The sequence below is a fragment of the Cetorhinus maximus genome, unplaced genomic scaffold, assembly GCF_964194155.1.
Source record: "Cetorhinus maximus unplaced genomic scaffold, sCetMax3.hap1.1 HAP1_SCAFFOLD_1605, whole genome shotgun sequence".
NCBI lineage: Eukaryota > Metazoa > Chordata > Chondrichthyes > Lamniformes > Cetorhinidae > Cetorhinus > Cetorhinus maximus.
Genome location: NW_027597545.1, coordinates 10172 through 29319, shown reverse-complemented (window position 1 = coordinate 29319; position 19148 = coordinate 10172). Strand labels below are relative to the sequence as shown.

At 53.0% G+C, this 19148-nt stretch overlaps 3 protein-coding genes across 3 annotated transcripts in view; all 3 read left to right on the top strand.

Moving 5' to 3' along the window:
* Positions 1 to 18291, top strand: part of LOC144676440 (uncharacterized) — a gene marked incomplete at both ends in the record, with an annotated part of 58297 nt that extends 40006 nt beyond the window's left edge. The window contains 2 exons of the mRNA XM_078536852.1: positions 6493 to 6582; positions 18175 to 18291. Coding sequence (XP_078392978.1) covers positions 6493 to 6582; positions 18175 to 18291 — 207 coding nt within the window. The remainder of the gene's footprint in view (positions 1 to 6492; positions 6583 to 18174) is intronic.
* Positions 1370 to 18229, top strand: LOC144676442 (erythroblast NAD(P)(+)--arginine ADP-ribosyltransferase-like). The gene is made up of 4 exons (XM_078536854.1): positions 1370 to 1433; positions 4556 to 5430; positions 5708 to 5756; positions 17967 to 18229. Exons 1-2 carry the CDS (start codon positions 1370 to 1372, stop codon positions 5410 to 5412), a joined length of 921 nt encoding a protein of 306 aa, XP_078392980.1. The 3' UTR covers positions 5413 to 5430; positions 5708 to 5756; positions 17967 to 18229.
* LOC144676441 (erythroblast NAD(P)(+)--arginine ADP-ribosyltransferase-like) lies at positions 15089 to 17967 on the top strand. The gene is made up of 2 exons (XM_078536853.1): positions 15089 to 15204; positions 17056 to 17967. Exons 1-2 carry the CDS (start codon positions 15141 to 15143, stop codon positions 17910 to 17912), a joined length of 921 nt encoding a protein of 306 aa, XP_078392979.1. The 5' UTR covers positions 15089 to 15140; the 3' UTR covers positions 17913 to 17967.
* Positions 18292 to 19148: the final 857 nt, after the last annotated feature.

Here is a 19148-nt window from a genome sequence, read left to right as displayed (position 1 = left end):
GTGAGCAGTGCTTCGTTCAACTTTGACCTTTCTCCTAGTCTGACCTCCTGGTTAAACCACTCAGTGAGAGACGTGCTCAGTTCCTGTCTCCACAAACTGTGCTGAAACCACAAGTGCTGGGCCATGACCAGGTCTCCACTTCACCTGTGTCTCTCCCCTATCTCATCTGCTCCATGAAACTGATTCTCTGTTCATATCTCGCTCTCTCATTCCCCCCACCACCAGCAATCCCAATCGCTCACCCGGGCTATCTCTCTGTCACATCCAGGACCTACAAACATCCCCATCTCTACAACCAAATCCAGCCCCTACAACCCTCCCTATCTCTGTAACCTCCAGCCCCTACAACACCCAATATCTCTACAACCTCTTCCAGCCGCTACAACCCCCGCAATCTCTGAAGTCTCCTCCAGCCCCTAAAACACCCCCTATCTCTGAAGCCTCCACCTGACCCTACAACTCTCCCTATCTCTATAGCCTCCTTCAGCCCCTACGACCCTCCCTATCTCTGAAACCTCCTACAACCCTCCCTGTCTCTATAACCTCCTCCAGATCCTACAACCCTCCCTATCTCTGTAACCTCCTCCAGATCCTACAACCCTCCCTATCTCTGTAACCTCCTCCAGATCCTACAACCCTCCCTATCTCTGTAACCTCCTCCAGACCTTACAACACTCCCTATCTCTGTAACATCCTCCAGCCCCTGCAACCCTCCCTATCTCTGTAACCTTATCCAGACCCTACAATCCTCCCTGTCTCTGAAACATTCTACAGCCCTCCCTATCTCTGTAACCTCCTCCAGCCCCTACAACCCTACCTATCTCGGTAACCTCCTCCAGCCCCTACAAAGTCTCTCTGTCTCTGTAACCCTCCTCCAGCCCCTACAAACCCTCCCTGTCTCTGTAACCTTCTCCAACCCCAACAACCATCCCTGTCTCTGTAACCGCCTCCAGCCCCTACAACCCTCCCTATCTCGGAAACCTCCTCCAGCCCCTAAAACCCTCGCTGTCTCTGTAAACCTCCTCCAGCCCCTACAAACCCTCCCTGTCTCTTTAACCTTCTCCAGCACCTACAAACCTCCCTATCTCTGTAACCTCCTCCAGCCCCTACAACCCTCCCTAACTTTGTAACCTCCTCCAGCCCATACAACCATCCCTATCTCTGTAACCTCCTTCAGCCCCTCTTGTTTACACACGAATCGGGGTTCCAGGAAGTACAGTGCACCGAAGGATTGTGCACGTTTCTCAGTGTGTGGGTTAAACAAACTATCACAAAATGTAGGTGCAGCTCAGAGCCAGGTACTGGTCACGTACAAGATCAGAAATGAGAAAATCAGAGTGAGGTCCATTTCCAGGAATGTGAAAGTTTAATGCATCAAATGTGGAGATTATACAAGATGAGGTGGTTCATTTACGTTTACCTCCTGATAGGCTGTGAGTATTTACACACTGACTGCAAACCTCAAAAGAATCCGTCCCTTATCTTTGAGGTGGTTATCTTTACAACATTTTGGTCTCTATCTCACTGGGTTTTACTGTCCCTCTCTCTCTCTCGTAAACGTGACTCTGAAACTGGTGGGTTCGGGACCTGCACAGTGACAAGTCCAGACAGACATCCCCAGGCATTTTCTGATGGGGGTTCATACGGACTCGAAACGTTAACCTGGCTCCACTCTCCACACACGCTGCCAGATCTGCTGAGTTATTCCAGCATCTTCCGTCTTTATTTCACATTTCCATCATCAGCAGGATTATGCTGCCTGTACTGAGGGAGTGCCGCACTGTCGGTGGGTCAGTACTGAGGGAGTGCAGCGCTGTCGGAGGGTCAGTGCTGAGGGAGTGCTGCACTGTCGGAGGGTCAGTACTGAGGGAGTGCAGCGCTGTCGGAGGGTCAGTACTGAGGGAGTGCCGCACTGTCAGAGGGTCAGTACTGAGGGAGTGCCGCACTGTCGGAGGGTCAGTACTGAGGGAGTGCTGCACTGTCGGAGGGTCAGTACTGAGGGAGTGCCGCACTGTCAGAGGGTCAGTACTGAGGGAGTGCCGCACTGTCGGAGGGTCAGTACTGAGGGAGTGCTGCACTGTCGGAGGGTCAGTGCTGAGGGAGTGCCGCACTGTCGGAGGAACAGTACTGAAGGAGTGCAGCACTGACGGAGGGTCAGTGCTGAGGGAGTGCAGCACTGTCGGAGGGACGGCACTGAGGGAGTGCAGCACTTTTGTAGTGTCAGTGCTTAGGGAGTGCTGCACTGTCGGAGGAACAGTACTGAGGGAGTGCCGCACTGTCGGAGGGACGGTACTGAGGGAATATAGCACTGTTGGAGGGTCAGTACTGAGGGAGTGCTGCACTGTCGGAGGGACAGTAGAGAGGGAGTGCAGCAGTGTCGGGGGGAAGGTACTGAGTGAGTCCAGTGCTGTGGGAGGAACAGTATTAAGGGAGTACAGCACTGTTGGAGTGACGCTATTGTGGGAGTGCAGCACTATCGGTGGGTCAGTACTGAGGGAATGCAAGACTGTGGAAGGGACGGTACTGAGGGAGTGCTGCACTGTTGGAGGGACAGTATTGAGGGAGTGCAGCACTGTCGGATGGTCAGTGCTGAGGGAATGCTGCACTGTCGAAGGGTCAGTACTGAGGGAGTGCTGCACTGTCGGAGGGTCAGTACTGAGGGAGTGCTGCACTGTCGAAGGGTCAGTACTGAGGGAGTGCTGCACTGTCAGAGGATCAGTACTGAGGGAGTGCCGCACTGTCGGAGGGTCAGTAATGAGGGAGTGCAGCACTGTCGGAGGGTCAGTACTGAGGGAGTGTTGCACTGTCGGAGGGTCAGTACTGAGGGAGTGCCGCACTGTCGGAGGGTCAGTACTGAGGGAGTGCTGCACTGTCGGAGGGTGAGTAATGAGGGAGTGCCGCTCTGTCGGAGGGTCAGTACTGAGGGAGTGCTGCACTGTCGGAGGGTCAGTACTGAGGGAGTGTTGCACTGTCGGACGGTCAGTACTGAGGGAGTGGTGCACTGTCGGAGGGTCAGTAGTGAGGGAGTGCTGCACTGTCGGAGGCTCAGTACTGAGGGAGTGCCGCACTGTCGGAGGGTCAGTACTAAGGGAGTGCTGCACTGTCGGAGGGTCAGTACTGAGGGAGCGCCGCTCTGTCGGTTGGTCAGCACTGAGGGTTTGCAGCACTGTCGGAGGGTCAGTTCTGATGGAGTGCTGCACTGTCGAAGAGTCAGTACTGAGGGAGTGCTGCACTGTCAGAGGGTCAGCACTGAGGGAGTGCTGCACTGTCGGAGGGTCAGTACTGAGGGAGTGCTGCACTGTCGGAGGGTCAGTACTGAGGGAGTGTTGCACTGTCGGGGGGTCAGTACTGAGGGAGTGGTGCACTGTCGGAGGGTCAGTAGTGAGGGAGTGCTGCACTGTCGGAGTGTCAGTACTGAGGGAGTGCCGCACTGTCGGAGGGTCAGTACTAAGGGAGTGCTGCACTGTCGGAGGGTCAGTACTGAGGGAGCGCCGCACTGTCGGAGGTTCAGTACTGAGGGAGTGCCGCACTGTCGGAGGGTCAGTACTGAGGGAGTGCTGCACTGTCGGAGGGTCAGTACTGAGGGAGTGCTGCACTGTCGGAGGGTCAGTACTGAGGGAGCGCCGCTCTGTCGGAGGGTCAGTACTGAGGGAGTGCCGCACTGTCGGAGGGTTAGTACTGAGGAAGTGCTTCCTTGTAGAAGGGCCAGGAATCAGAGGACAATGCACTGCAATGCACTATCTCTGTAACCTTCCTTCAGACGCTACAACACTTGCTACATCTGACACCTCCCCCGGATTGTACAACCCTACTTATCTCTGTAGCCTCATCCAGCCCCTACAAACATCCCTATCTCTGTAAGCTCCTCCAGCCCCCTACAACCCTCCCTATCTCTGTAACCTCCTCCAGCCCCCTACAACCCTCCCTATCTCTGTAACCTCCTCCAGCCCCCTACAACCCTCCCTATCTCTGTAACCTCCTCCAGCCCCTACAACCCTCCCTATCTCTGTAAAATCCTCCAGCCTCTACAACCCTCCCTAACTCTGTAACCTCCTCCAGCCCCTACAACCCTCCCTATCTCTGTAACCTCCTCCAGCCCCTACGACCCTCCCTATCTCTGTAACCTCCTCCAGCAACTACAACCCTCCCTATCTCTGTAACCTCCTCCAGCCCTTACAACCCTCCCTATCTCTGTAACACTCCTACGACCCTCTGAGATCTCTGCACTCCTCCAATTCCGGCCACTTGACCATCCCCCCATTCCCATCGCTCCACCATCGGCAGCCGTGCCTTCAGCTGCCTGGGGTCCCCGAGCTCTGGAATTCCCTCCCTAATCCTCTCCACCTGTTTCCCTCCTGTCCGACTGCCTTTCCAATCTCTCTCTCTCTCTCTCTCTCTCTCTGAGTGATCTCTCCCTGAAATCCCCTTCTGTCTTTCCGTGTCATGGTGGGTTTCTGATACAAACTGTCACTGCTGTGAGGCGTTGGCTCATTGTGTTGTTGTGGAAGAGACTGTATCACTGGGATTTGTCTCACTCTCTCTCTCTGATTCACAGCACAGGGACTGGTCACTTCCCTGGTCAGCGATGGGGAAAGCTGTGGGATCCACACGGGTGGCAATGGGCTGGATATGGAAGAGAACTCGGCCGCGTATTGGTTCACACGGAGTGAAGATTGGGACAACTTGGCGATCGAGTGTTTGAATGAAGAACTGAAGAGAAACAAGACATTCATGAATGTTTGGGATTTGGCAAGAAAGTTTTGGAATGGGCGCACCATTCCCCACGGTCTCCTTAAGGAGAACATGATCGTGGTCACTATGTACACCCATGATGGACCATTGTACAAGGCATTTAACGATGAGGTTCATGAATATGGAAATCTCAACGAATACAACTCCAAATTTAAACTGAAGAGCTTCCACTATCTCCTAACCATCGCTCTCCAGGCATTGAGAGATCATTCCAAACAGTTACACGCTTATCGCGGGTTGAACATTCCCATGTCTGGGAGACGGGGCCAGGAGATGAGGTTTGGGAGATTCGCCTCCACCTCCCTCAACAGAAGAGTTGCCGAGAGATTTGGAAACAGGACTTTCTTTTTGCTAAACACGGCTTACGGTGTCAAGATCCCCAATTACTCGTTCTTTAAGGAGGAAGATGAGATCTTAATCCCTCCCTACGAGAAGTTTGAGATTGTAAAGGCCGAGGGCTCAGGGGGAAACTGCAACTTCACCCTCCGCTCGGGAGGCTACGAGGGAGATGAGGTGGGGCTGGAGAGGGACGGTAGTGACTGTCTGAGAGTTTACCGGGAGACCCTACCCTGGTGGGTCTGGTTTCTGATCGCCTTGGGGATCTTGGTCACTCTGGGGGGGTTAGGTGCATTTCTCTACAAGGGCTTCTCCCAGGAATAGATTCCAATTTCCCAACATCTCCCCGACCCTCAACCCCATCCAATACCCCTCAAACACCCTCAACCCCTCCCCAACTCCCCAAACCTTAACCCCCATCCCTCCCCTCACACACCCTCAACCCCTCCCCATCTCCCCAACCCTCAACCCCATCCAATACCCCTCACACACCCTCAACCCCTCCCCACCTCCCCAACCCTCAACCCCCATCTCTCCCCTCACACACCCTCAACCCCTCCCCACCTCCCCAACCCTCAACCCCCATCCCTCCCCTCACACACCCTCAACCCCTCCCCACCTCCCCAACCCTCAACCCCCATCCCTCCCCACAACCCCTCCCCACCTCCCTAACCCTCAATCCCCATCCCTCCCCTCACATACCCTCAACCACTCCCCACCGCCCTAACGCTCAACCCCCATCCCTCCCCTCACACACCGTCAACCACACCCCACCTCCCCAACCCTCAACCCCCATCCCTCCCCTCACACACCCTCACCCCTCCCCTCCACCCCAACCCGCAACACCCATCCATCTGCTCAACCCCTCCCCAACCCTCAACCCCCATCCCTTCCCTCACACACCCTCAACCCCTCCCCACCTCCCCAACCCTCAACCCCAATCCCTCCCCTCACACACCCTCAACCCCTTCCCACCTCCCCAACCCTCAACCCCCATCCCTCCCCTCATTCACCCTCAGATTGTCTCCACCTCCCCAGCCCTCAACCCCCATCCCTCCCCTCACACACGCTCATCCACTCACCACCTCCCCAACCCTCAACCCCATCCCTCCCCTGACACACCCCAACCCCTCCCCACCTCCCCAATGCTCAAACCCCATCCCTCCCCTCACACACCCTCAATCCCTCCCCACGTCCGCGACCCTCAACCCCCATCCCTCCCCTCACACACCCTCAACCCCTCCCCACCTCCCCAACCATCAACCCCAATCCATCCCCTCAACCCCACCCCACCTCCCCAACCCTCAACCCCCATCCCACCCCTCACACACCCTCAATCCCTCCCCACCTCCGTGACCCTCAACCCCCCTCCCTCCCCTCACACACCCTCAACCCCTCCCCAACCTCGCACACCATCAACCCTCACCAGCCTAATGATCAAAACTCTGCCCTCACGCTCCCTAACCATGTTCCCCACATGGCAAACGATCAGGTCTGAGGGGCTGAATGGCCTCCTCCTCTTCCTATCTGTGCAAACTGTATATTAAGGTCATGTTTGATAGATTGACAGTGTTTTAAATGTTGAATTAACAATGTTGACCTCAAATTAAAATAATTTGTGCTCGATCCTTTTCACAAGCAATATGTCAATAAAAACTAACGAGCAACTATCCAAATATCTCTGATCATTGTAACTTATTGGAATCTTGCTGTGCACACTCTATACGTTGAACTGGTGAAGTGGGCAGGCAGATGGCAATTGCAGTTTAACGTAGAGAGTGAAGTGGTTCATTTTGGTAGGAAGAATTTGGAGAGACAATATCAAATAAAGGGTACAATTCTAAAGGGGGTCAGGGTGAATGAGCGGGTAATAAAGCAGACAGTATCCTGTGCTTTATTAATAGGGGTATAGATTACAAGGGCAGGGAGGTTATGTTAAACGTGTATAAAACACTGGCTCAGCCTCAACAAGAGAATTGTGTCCATTTCCAGGCATCACACTTCAGGGAGGATGAAAAAGGCTTCAGCGAGAGGGCAGAAAAGATTCTGAGAATGGTTCCAGGGGTGAGGAAATTCAGGAATGGGAGATCAACGGGCTGTGATCAGGAGCAGGAACCCTGGCTAATTTCCCCTCTGTCTCTAACCCCAGGATGACAGGACAGTGATCAGGAAAAGGAATCCAGGCTGATTTCCCATCTCACTCAAACCCAGGGATCACTACACAGTGGATCAGGAGCAGGAAACCTGGCTTATTTCCCCCCTCTCTCTCTCTAACCCAGGGATCACTGGACAGTGATCAGGAGCAGGAACCCTGGCTGATTTCCCCTCTCTCTTTCTAACCCAGGGATCACTGGACAGTGATCAGGAGCAGGAACCCTGGCTGATTTCCCCTCTCTCTCTCTAACCCAGGGGTCACTGGACAGTGATCAGGAGCAGGAACCCTGGCTGATTTCCCCTCTCTCTCTCTAACCCAGGGATCACTGCACAGTGATCAGGAGCAGGAACCCTGGCTGATTTCCCCTCTCTCTCTAACCCAGGGATCACTGCACAGTGATCAGGAGCAGGAACCCTGGCTGATTTCCCCTCTCTCTCTAACACAGGGATCACTGGACAGTGATCAGGAGCAAGAACTCTGGCTGATTTACCCTCTGACTCTAAACCCGGGATCACTGGACAGTGATCGGGAGCAGGAACCCTGGCTGATTTCCCCTCTCTCTCTCTAACCCAGGGGTCACTGGACAGTGATCAGGAGCAGGAAACCTGGCTGATTTCCCCTCTCTCTCTAACTCAGGGATCACTGGACAGTGATCAGGATCAGGAACACTGGCTGATTTCCCCTCTCTCTCTCTAACTCAGGGATCACAGGACAGTGATCAGGATCAGGAACACTGGCTGATTCCCCTATCTATTTCTCTCTCTCCCCCTCTCTCTCTCTCTGACCCAGACATCACTGGTCAGTGATCAGGAGCAGGAACCCTGGCTGATTTTCCCATTTCCATCTAACACCGGTACCACTGGTCAGTGATCAGGAGCAGGAACCCTGGCTGATTTTCCCATTTCCATCTAACACTGGTACCACTGGTCAGTGATCAGGAGCAGGAACCCTGGCTGATTTCCCCTCTGTCTCAAACCCCAGGATCACTGGACAGTGATCAGGCAAAGGAATCCTGGCTGATTTCCCATCTCCATCTTACACAGGAACAACTGGACAGTGATCAGGAGCAGGAACCCTGGCTGATTTCCTGTCTCACTCTAACCCAGTGATCACTACACAGTGATCAGGAGCAGGAACCCTGGCTGATTTCCCCTCTGTCTCAAACCCCAGGATCACTGGACAGTGATCAGGAGCAGGAACCCTGGCTGATTTCCTGTCTCACTCTAACCCAGTGATCACTACACAGTGATCAGGAGCAGGAACCCTGGCTGATTTCCCCTCTCTCTCTAACCCAGGGATCACTGGACAGTGATAAGGAGCAGGAACCCTGGCTGATTTCCCCTCTCTCTCTAACCCAGGGACCACTGGACAGTGATCAGGAGCAGGAACCCTGGCTGATTTCCTTTCTTTCACACTCTCTCACTCACTCTCTCTCTCATTTTCTCTCTTTCACTCACTCACTCACTCACTCTATCTAACTCACTCTCTCTCACTCTCTCTCTCTCACTCTGATTCTAACATCATTGGACAGTGATCGGCAGCAAGATCCCTGGCTGATTTCCCAACTCCATCTGACAGAGGAACCAATGGACAGTGATCAGGAGCAGGAACCCTGGCTGATTTCACCTCTCTCTCTCTAACCCAGGGATCACTGGACAGTGATCAGGAGCAGGAACCCGGGCTGATTTCCCCTCTCTCTCTAACCCAGAGATCACTGGTCATTGATCAGGAAAAGGAAGCCTGGCTGATTTCCCGTCTCTCTCTAACCCATTACACAGTGTTCAAGAGCAGGAACCCTGGATGATTTCCTGTCTCTGTCTCTGTCTCTGTCTCTGTCTCTGTCACTCTGTACCAGACATCACTGGACAGTGATCAGGAGCAGGAACCCTGGCTGCTTTCTCATCTCCATCTAACACAGGTACCACTGGACAGTGATCAGGAACAGGAACCCTGGCTGATTTCCCATCTGTATCTAACCCGGGATCACTGCACAGTGATCAGGGGCAGAAAACCTGGCTGATTTCCCCTCTCTCTCTAACCCAGGGATCATTGGAAAGAGATCAGGAGCAAGAACCCTGGCTGATTTCCCCTCTGTCTCTCTAACCCAGACATCACTGGACAGTCATCGGGAGCAGGAACCCTGGTTGATTTCACATCTCCATCTAACCCAGGGATCACTGGACAGTGATCAGGAGCAGGAACCCTGCCTGATTCCCCGTCTCTCTCTAACCCAGGGATCACTGGACAGTGATCAGGAGCAGGAACCCTGGCTGATTTCCCCTCTCTCTCTAACCCAGGGACCACTGGACAGTGATCAGGAGCAGGAACCCTGGCTGATTTCCCCTCTCTCTCTCTAACCCAGGGATCACTGGACAGTGATCAGGAGCAGGAAACCTGGCTGATTTCCCCTCTCTCTCTCTAACCCAGGGATCACTGGACAGTGATCAGGAGCAGGAACCCTGGCTGATTTCCCCAATCACTCTAACCCAGGGATCACTGGACAGTGATCAGGAGCAGGAACCCTGGCTGATTTCCCCTCTCTCTCTCTAACCCAGGGATCACTGGACAGTGATCAGGAGCAGGAACCCTGGCTGATTTCCCCTCTCTCTCTCTAACCTAGGGGTCACTGGACAGTGATCAGGAGCAGGAACCCTGGCTGATTCCCCCAATCTCTCTCTCTAACCCAGGGATCACTGGACAGTGATCAGGAGCAGGAGCCCTGGCTGATTTCCTCTCTCTCTCTCTAACCCAGGGATCACTGGACAGTGATCAGGAGCAGGAACCCTGGCTGATTTCCACTCTCTCTCTCTAACCCAGGGATCACTGGACAGTGATCAGGAGCAGGAACCCTGGCTGATTTCCCCTCTCTCACTAACCCAGGTATCACTAGACAGTGATCAGGAGCAGGATCTCTGGCTGAATTCCCGCTCTCTTCTTATCCCAGGTATCACTGGATAGTGATCAGGAGCAGGAACCCTGGCTGATTTCTCCTCTCTATCTCTAACCCAGGGATCACTGGACAGTGATCAGGAGCAGGAACCCTGGCTGATTTCTCCTCTCTATCTCTAACCCAGGGATCACTGGACAGTGATCAGGAGTTGGAAACCTGGCTGATTTCCTCTCTCTTTCTAACCCAGGGATCACTGGGCAGTGATCACGAGCAGGAACCTTGGCTGATTTCCCCTCTCTCTTTCTAACCCAGGGATCACTGGACAGTGATCGGGAGCAGGAACCTTGGCTGATTTCCTCTCTCTCTCTAACCCAGTGATCACTGGACAGTGATCAGGAGCAGTTTCGATCTCCCTCTAGTGTCCGAACATTGCCAGGGCAGGTACAGGACATTGATAAGGAGTAAAGCTCCATCAACACTCTACACATCCAACGCATCAAACCCACCTTCCTATGATTTCCCCAACTCCCACTTTCTCCCCATGATCCTCAATCCCACCTGCTCCTCATATCCTTCATTCCCACCTTACGACACATCCCTCAATCCCAGCATCTCCCAGTATCCCTCAATCCCACCTTCTCCCCATATCCCTCAATCCCACCTTCTCCCCATATCACTCAATCCCACCTTCTCTCCATATCCCTCAATCCCACCTTCTCCCCGTATCCCTCAATCCCACCTTCTCCCCATATCCCTCAATCCCACCTTCTCCCCACGCCCCTTAATCTCACCTTCTCCCCATATCCCTCAATCCCACCTTCTCCCCATATCCCTCAATCCCACCTTCGCCCCACGCCCCTCATTCCCACCTTCTCCCCACGCCCCTCAATCCCACCTTCTCCCAACGCCCCTCAATCCCACCTTCTCCCCATATCCCTCAATCCCACCTTCTCCCCATATCCCTCAATCCCAACTTCCCCACCACGCCCCTCAATCCCTCCTTCTCTCCATATCCCTCAATCCCACCTTCTCACCATTACGTGTGTTTTGGACACTATCATTTTTTGCCTCCATTTCTATTCACCTTCAGGTGAAGCACAGATTCTGTCTTTGAAACTGGATAAGGTTATTCCCTGGAAACTGGCTCCATTTTTCCGAGATGAAGTATCTCTCAGCACTCCGCCCTGTACGGAGAATGTCGTTTGGACTGTTATGGAGTGCCCCATGTCTATGAGTATCTCACAGGTACAGTTCTGTTAGCAACCCTCCGCACGTCCGCGACAGAGACCAGGGGAGAGATCGATGCATTGGGGTAACTTCAGATCATGTGGAGAGAGGAACAGGAGGAGGCCATTCAGCCCCTCGAGCCTGATGTCTCTTCCATTCGGCCACGGCTCTGAACCCCAAGATTTCCAGCAGAGGGTCCGATGATCTTCTCCTGCCCCGAGAGACAGGTCAGGCATTTACCGACCTCACTGAGTGAGACTCAGTGCAGAGGAAGACTCTGGCTCATTCCAGGCAGTTTGTGGAGAGCTCACCTGAGATAACACAGCCTGATGTACACCATTGCATCGAGGTGGTCACAGACACCATGTTCCCAAAGATGTGGAATATCATCACCTTCCTACAGGATAACCACAGTCGAATGGTTACAGCCTATGGGTAGCCTATGCTCATGTGTTAAGGGGTGATCGTGCTAACCACTCGCTCTATAACCAGGTCATTTCTTGAAATGCACTCAACTCCTCCTCACCTCCTCAACTCCTCCTCACCTCCTCAACTCCTCCTCACCTCCTCAACTCCTCCTCACCTCCTCCTCACCTCCTCACCTCCTCAACTCCTCCACAACTCCTCCTCACCTCCTCAACTCCTCCTCACCTCCTCAACTCCTCCTCACCTCCTCAACTCCTCACCTCCTCAACTCCTCATCACCCCCTCAACTCCTCCTCAACTCCTCCTCACCTCCTCAACTCCTCACCTCCTCAACTCCTCCTCACTGAACTGGACTAACCATGTAAATACTGGGTCTACAAACGCAGTTCAGGGTTTGGGAATCCTGTGGTCAGTAACTCACCTCCTGTCTCCCCAAAGCCTGTCCACCATCTACAAGGCACAAGTCAGGGGTGTGATGGGATACTCCCCACTTGCCTGAATGAGTGCAGCTCCCACAACACTCAAGAAGCTCGACACCGTCCAGGACAAAGCAGCCCCGCTTGATTGGCACCCCATCCACAAACTTTCACTCCCTCCACCAACACAGCACCCGAGGGTTTCCAACCTCCACTCTCCAAGACCTCGTCTTGAGGGCACTCGCTTGAGGGTGCAGGCGGAGGCAGAGAGTGTGTGCTGGGCGCCGGCAGTCGGAGGGCTGCTGGAGACCATGACCATGCTGGGTCGAAACCAGATGATGAGCCTCTGGAGTTGTCCGTCAGGCGGCAGATGCTGGATGTGCAGTGGGATGTCCGGGAGGATCTGGTGGAGATCCGTGTGGGTCTGAGTGCCAGGCTCTCTGCTGTGGAGGAGTCCATGTGGAGCATGATCACTGCGTTAACCCTCACGGCCGAGCGCCCTGACTCCACCATTGAGATAGCGGCCACTCACATGGAGAGGCAGCACCAGCGACAGAATCAGGGGTTCCTGGGGTTGCGCTCGGACCTGCAAGCCCTCAACACAGTCACTGACCTCAGGTCGTCAGTGCCTGTGTGGGAGATGGATGAGGCACCCAGTATCCCAGTGAGGTGCCCGTCCATCAATGGTGAGCCGGGAGGTCCAGAACGACCTCGCGTTGGCGCACAAGCTGTCTGACATCTCTGCGGGCTCCTCTGTGACCTTCAGAGCCACTGGCATTGGGTGTCCACCCACACAGTCAGAGCTGATCTCAGTCCCACTCATCTGTCCAAATGGAGGTCACTGTCTCCCTGGAGAGACGAAGCCTCCTTCGGCACTGCACCTCGGACATATTGAGGTAGCTGCATCGCCGCCTGTAAACTCTGGCAGCAGGATAGCAGTGCTCTCTGCGGACCCTTCCGCCTTAGACTACCAGCTGGCCCTGCTCCCCTTGTGCCAGCGCCTCTCCTCCCCACAGGTACCCTCCCCTGGAAGCTGCATTGGGATACCCGGCCTCCTCTCCCTTCTTCCCCTCTCTCCCTCCTCAGGCGGGGTGCGTCCAGCGGAGACCACAATCCCCATTCCCAGGGTGATGGAAGGCTGTCTGGTAACTGGAAGGGTCCCACACGGTCTGAAACCTCCGGGGTCCTTGGAGACACCAATGAGGCCTGAAATGAAGCCTGGAAATGCTCAGAATGAAGCCCCGAATGGAGATGAAGCTACCAAGTACCAAAAACACACCAACAGCAAACGATCTCCTGAACTCCTCACGACTCGCGCTGGCAATGCTGCTGACCCTTTTCATCCCACCCGTGGAGGAGGGTTTTGAAATTGTCGGCTGCCCACCTGCCCGTTTTGCCCATGCGACAAGGGCAAAATCGCACTCTGGCAACGCGGAATCGGATTTTAACGGCTTAAGTGACCTTTTAATTGATGGCGGGTGGGTTTTTTTCTTACTTTTCTATGTTTCTAACTGGACTCCTGTTGCTAGGTAACAGCACAGTTTTTTTTCCTACCTTGTGCTTGTGAGACCTTCCCTTCAAGTGTCGTAAAACCTCATTAGTAATGCAGGTATACAAACAGAGCTTAGAGATGCAATCTCCACTGAAAAATGAAACTGGGCCACAGGTTTCATCTTTTAACCCACAAATAGGGAAAAATATACATTAAACTATCTCTAGATCCTAACACCTTGAGCTAACTGACCCCTCCTGGACCAAATAGAGTCCAGGATACACTCCCCGCTCGGATCAATTCCTGCCATGTCTGTGAGCAGTGCTTCGTTCAACTTTGACCTTTCTCCTCATCTGACCTCCTGGTTAAACCACTCAGTGAGAGACGTGCTCAGTTCCTGTCTCCACAAACTGTGCTGAAACCACAAGTGCTGGGCCATGACCAGGACTCCACTTCACCTGTGTCTCTCCCCTATCTCATCTGCTCCATGAAACTGATTCTCTGTTTATTTCTCGCTCTCTCATTCCCCCCACCACCAGCAATCCTAATCGCTCACCCGGGCAGTCTCTCTGTCACATCCAGGACCTGCCAACATCCCAATCTCTACAACCACCTCCAGCCCCTACAACACCCCCTATCTCTACAACCTCTTCTAGCCGCTACAACCCTCCCAATCACTGTAACCTCCTCCTGTCCCTACAACACTCCCTATCTCTCTAGCCTCCTTCAGCCCCTACAACCCTCCCTACCTTTATAGCCTCCTTCAGCCCCTACAACCCACCGTATCTCTGAAACCTCCTCAAGACCCTACAACACTCCCTATCTCTGTAACCTTCTCCAGCTCCTACAACCTTCCCTATCTCTGTAACCTCCTCCAGCACCTACAACCCTCCCTATCTCTGTAACCTCCTCCAGCCCCTACAATCCTCCCTGTCTCTGAAACCTCCTACAACCTTCCCTGTCTCTATAACCTACTCCAGATCCTACAACCCTCCCTATCTCGGTAACCTCATCCAAATCATACAACCCTCCCTATCTCTGTAACCTCCTCCAGATCCTACAACCCTCCCTACCTCTGTAACCTCCTCCAGACCCTACAACACTCCCTATCTCTGTAACCTCCTCCAGCCCTTATAACCCTCCCTATCTATGTAATCTCCTCCAGCACAGTACAACAATCCCCATATCTGTAACCTCCTCCAGCCCCTACAACCCTCCCTATCACTGTAACCTACTCCAGCCCCTCTTGTTTACACACGAATCGGGGTTCCAGGAAGTACAGTGCACCGAAGGGTGGTGCACGTTTCTCATTGTGTGGGTTAAACAAACTATCACAAAATTTAGGTGCAGCTCAGAGCCAGGTACTGGTCACGTACAAGATCGGAAATGAGAAAATCAGAGTGAAGTCCATTTCCAGGACTGTGAATCCTTCTACGACTAAGTTTAATGCATCAAATGTGGAGATTATACAAGATGAGGTGGTTCATTTACGTTTACCTCCTGATAGGCTGTGAGTATTTACACACTGACTGCAAACCTCAAAAGAATCCGTCCCTTAACTTTGAGGTGGTTATCTTTACAACATTTTGGTCTCTATCTCACTGGGTTTTACTGTCCCTCTCTCTCTCTCGTAAACGTGACTCTGAAACTGGTGGGTTTGGGACCTGCACAGTGACAAGTCCAGACAGACATCCCCAGGCATTTTCTGATGGGGGTTCATACGGACTCGAAACGTTAACCTGGCTCCACTCTCCACACACGCTGCCAGATCTGCTGAGTTATTCCAGCATCTTCCGTCTTTATTTCACATTTCCATCATCAGCAGGATTATGCTGCGTGTATTGAGGGAGTGTAACACTGTCGGTGGGTCAGTACTGAGGGAGTGCGGCACTGTCGGAGGGTCAGTACTGAGGGAGCGCCGCACTGTCGGAGGGTCAGTACTGAGGGAGTGCCGCACTGTCGGAGGGTCAGTACTGAGGGAGCGCCGCACTGTCAGAGGGTCAGTACTGAGGGAGTGCCGCACTGTCGAAGGGTCAGTACTGAGGGAACGCCGCATTGTCGGAGGTTCAGTACTGAGGGAGTGCTGCACTGTCGGAGGGTCGGTACTGAAGAAGTGCTGCACTGTCGGAGGGTCGGTACTGAGGGATTGCTGCGCTGTCGGAGGGTCAGTACTGAGGGAGTGCTGCACTGTCAGAGGGACAGTACTGAGGGAGTGCTGCACTGTCGGAGGGTCAGTACTGAGGGAGTGCTGCACTGTCGGAGGGTCAATACTGAGGGAGTGTCGCACTGTCGGAGGGTCAGTACTGAGGGAGTGCTTCCTTAGTAGGGCCAGGTATCAGTGAACACTGCACTGCAATGCACTATCTCTGTAACCTTCCTTCAGACGCTACAACCCTTGCTACATCTGACACCTCCCCCAGACTGTACAACCCTACTTATCTCTGTAACCTCCTCCAGCCCCTACAACCCTCCCTATCTCTGTAAAATCCTCCAGCCCCTACATCCCTCCCTATCTCTGTAACCTCCTCCAGATCCTCCAATCCTCCCAAACTCTGTAACCTCCTACAGCCCCTCCAACCCTCCCTATCTCTTTAACCGTCTCCAGCCCCTACAACACTCCCCATCTCTGTAACCTTCTGCAGCCCCTACAATCCTCCCTGTTTCTGTAAAGCCTCCCTGCCCCTACAGCCCTCCCTATCTCTGTAACCTTCTCCAGCACCTACAACCCTCCCTATCTCTGTAACCTTCTCCAGCACCTACAACCCTCCCTATCTCTGTAACCTTCTCCAGCACCTACAACCCTCCCTATCTCTGTAACCTTCTCCAGCACCTACAACCCTCCATATCTCTGTAACCTCCTCCAGCCCCTACAACCCTCCCTATCTCTGTAACCTCCTCCAGCCCCTACAACCCTCCCTATCTCTGTAACCTCCTCCAGCCCCTACAACCCTCCCTATCTCTGTAACCTCCTCCAGCCCCTACAACCCTCCCCATCTCTGCAACCCTCCTACGACCCTCTGAGATCTCTGTGTTCCTGCAATTCCGGCCACTTGACCATCCCTCGATTCCCATCGCTTCACCATCAGCGGCCGAGCTTTCAGCTGCCTGGGGTCCCCTGAGCTCTGGAATTCCCTCCCTAAACCTCTCCACCTGTTTCCCTCCTGTCCGACTGCCTTTCCAATCTCTCTCTCTCTCTCTCTCTCTCTTTGAGCGATCTCTCCCTGAAATCCCCTTCTGTCTTTCCATGTCATGGTGGGTTTCTGATACAAACTGTCACTGCTGTGAGGCTTTGGCTCATTGTGTTGTTGGGGAAGAGACTGTATCACTGGGACTTGTCTCACTCTCTCTCTCTGATTCACAGCACAGGGACTGGTCACCTCCCTGGTCAGCGATGGGGAAAGCTGTGGGATCCACACGGGTGGCAATGGGCTGGATATGGAAGAGAACTCGGCCGCGTATTGGTTCACACGGAGTGAAGATTGGGACAACTTGGCAATCGAGTGTTTGAATGAAGAACTGAAGAGAAACCAGACATTCATGAATGTTTGGGATTCGGCAAGAAAGTTTTGGAATGGGCGCACCATTCCCCACGGTCTCCTTAAGGAGCACATGATCGTGGTCACTATGTACACCCATAATGGATCATTGTACAAGGCATTTAACGATGAGGTTCAGGAATATGGAAAAATCACCGAATACAACTCCAAATTTAAACTGAAGGGTTTCCACTATCTCCTAACCATCGCTCTCCAGGCATTGAGAGATCATTCCAAACAGTTACACGCTTATCGCGGGTTGAACATTCCCAAGTCTGGGAGACGGGGCCAGGAGATGAGGTTTGGGAGATTCGCCTCCACCTCCCTCAAGAGAAGAGTGGCCAAGCGATTTGGAAAGAGGACTTTGTTTGTGCTAAACACGACTTACGGTGTTAATATCTGCAATTACTCGTTCTTTAAGTGGGTAGATGAGATCTTAATCCCTCCCTACGAGAAGTTTGAGATTGTAAAGGCCGAGGGCTCAGGGGAAAACTGCAACTTCACCCTCCGCTCGGGAGGCTACGAGGGAGTTGAGGTGGGGCTGGAGAGGGACGGTAGTGACTGTCTGAGAGTTTACCGGAAAACCCATCCCTGGTGGGCCGGGTTTCTGATCGCCTTGGGGATCTTGGTCACTCTGGGGGGGTTAGGTGCATTTCTCTACAAGCACTTCTCCCAGAAATAGATTCCAATTTCCCAACATCTCCCCAAACCTTAACTCCCATCCAATACCCCTCACACACCCTCAACCCTCACCCGCCTAATGATCAAAACTCTGCCCTCACACTCCCTAACCATACTCCCCACATGCCAAATTATCAAGTCTGCGGGGCTGAATGGCCTCCTGTTCCTGTGTAACAGACTCGAGGGGCTGAATGGCCTCCTCCTGTTCCTGTGTAACAGACTCGAGGGGCTGAATGGCCTCCTCCTGTTCCTGTGTAACAGACTCGAGGGGCTGAATGGCCTCCTCCTGTTCCTGTGTAACAGACTCGAGGGGCTGAATGGCCTCCTGCTGTTCCTGTGTAACAGACTCGAGGGGCTGAATGGCCTCCTCCTGTTCCTGTGTAACAGACTCGAGGGGCTGAATGGACTCCTCCTGTTCCTATCTGTGCAAACTGTAAATTGAAATGATGTTTGATAGATTGCCGAAGCTTTGAATTAACAACGTTGACATCAAATTTTTCTATAGAATTTACAAATTTCTAATTTTATCCTTTTCTCTCAATCCTTTTGTCTCACCTGATCAATGTAAGTTATTGGAATCTTGCTGTGCACATTTCATTCATTCATTCATTCATGGGATGTGGGGGTTACTGGCGAGGCCAGCATTTAAAGCTTATCCCTAATTGCCCTTAAAGGGCCATTTCAGAGTCAACCACATTGCTGTGGTTCGGGAGTCACGTGTAGACCAGACCGGGTAAGGACAGCAGATTTCCTTCCCTAAAGGACATTAGTGAACCAGATGGGTTTTTGCAACAATCGAGAACGGTTTCACGGTCACCACTAGACTTTTAATTCCTGATCTTTATTGAATTCAAATTTCACCATCGACCGTGATGGGATTCGAACCCAGGTTCCCAGAGCATTAACCCTGGGGTCTCTGGATTACTAGCCCAGTGACAATACCATGACACCTCTGCCTCCCCACATTTCAGTCCTTGAACTGGTGAAGTGGGCAGGCAGATGGCAAATGCAGTTTAATGTAGAGAGTGAAGTGATTCATTTTGGTGGGAAGAAGGTGGAGAGACAATTTTTAGACTTGAATGTAGGAGGGTTGATCAGTAAGTTCGCGGATGACACGAAAGTTGGCGGGGTGGTAAATAGTGAGGAGGATAGCCTTAGATTACAGGAGGATATAGACGGGCTGGTCAGATGGGCTGATCAGTGGCAAATGGAATTTAATCTGGATAAGTGTGAGGTG

What these genes read in the sequence shown, in the direction of transcription:
- LOC144676442 (XM_078536854.1), top strand. Translation starts at nt 1,370, where the DNA reads ATGCATCAAATGTGGAGATTATACAAGATGAGGTGGTTCATTTACGTT. An exon ending in CGTTTACCTCCTGATAGGCT is followed by an intron (nt 1,434 to 4,555) that starts GTGAGTATTTAC and finishes TCTGATTCACAG; the next exon opens with CACAGGGACTGGTCACTTCC.
- LOC144676441 (XM_078536853.1), top strand. Translation starts at nt 15,141, where the DNA reads ATGCATCAAATGTGGAGATTATACAAGATGAGGTGGTTCATTTACGTT. An exon ending in CGTTTACCTCCTGATAGGCT is followed by an intron (nt 15,205 to 17,055) that starts GTGAGTATTTAC and finishes TCTGATTCACAG; the next exon opens with CACAGGGACTGGTCACCTCC.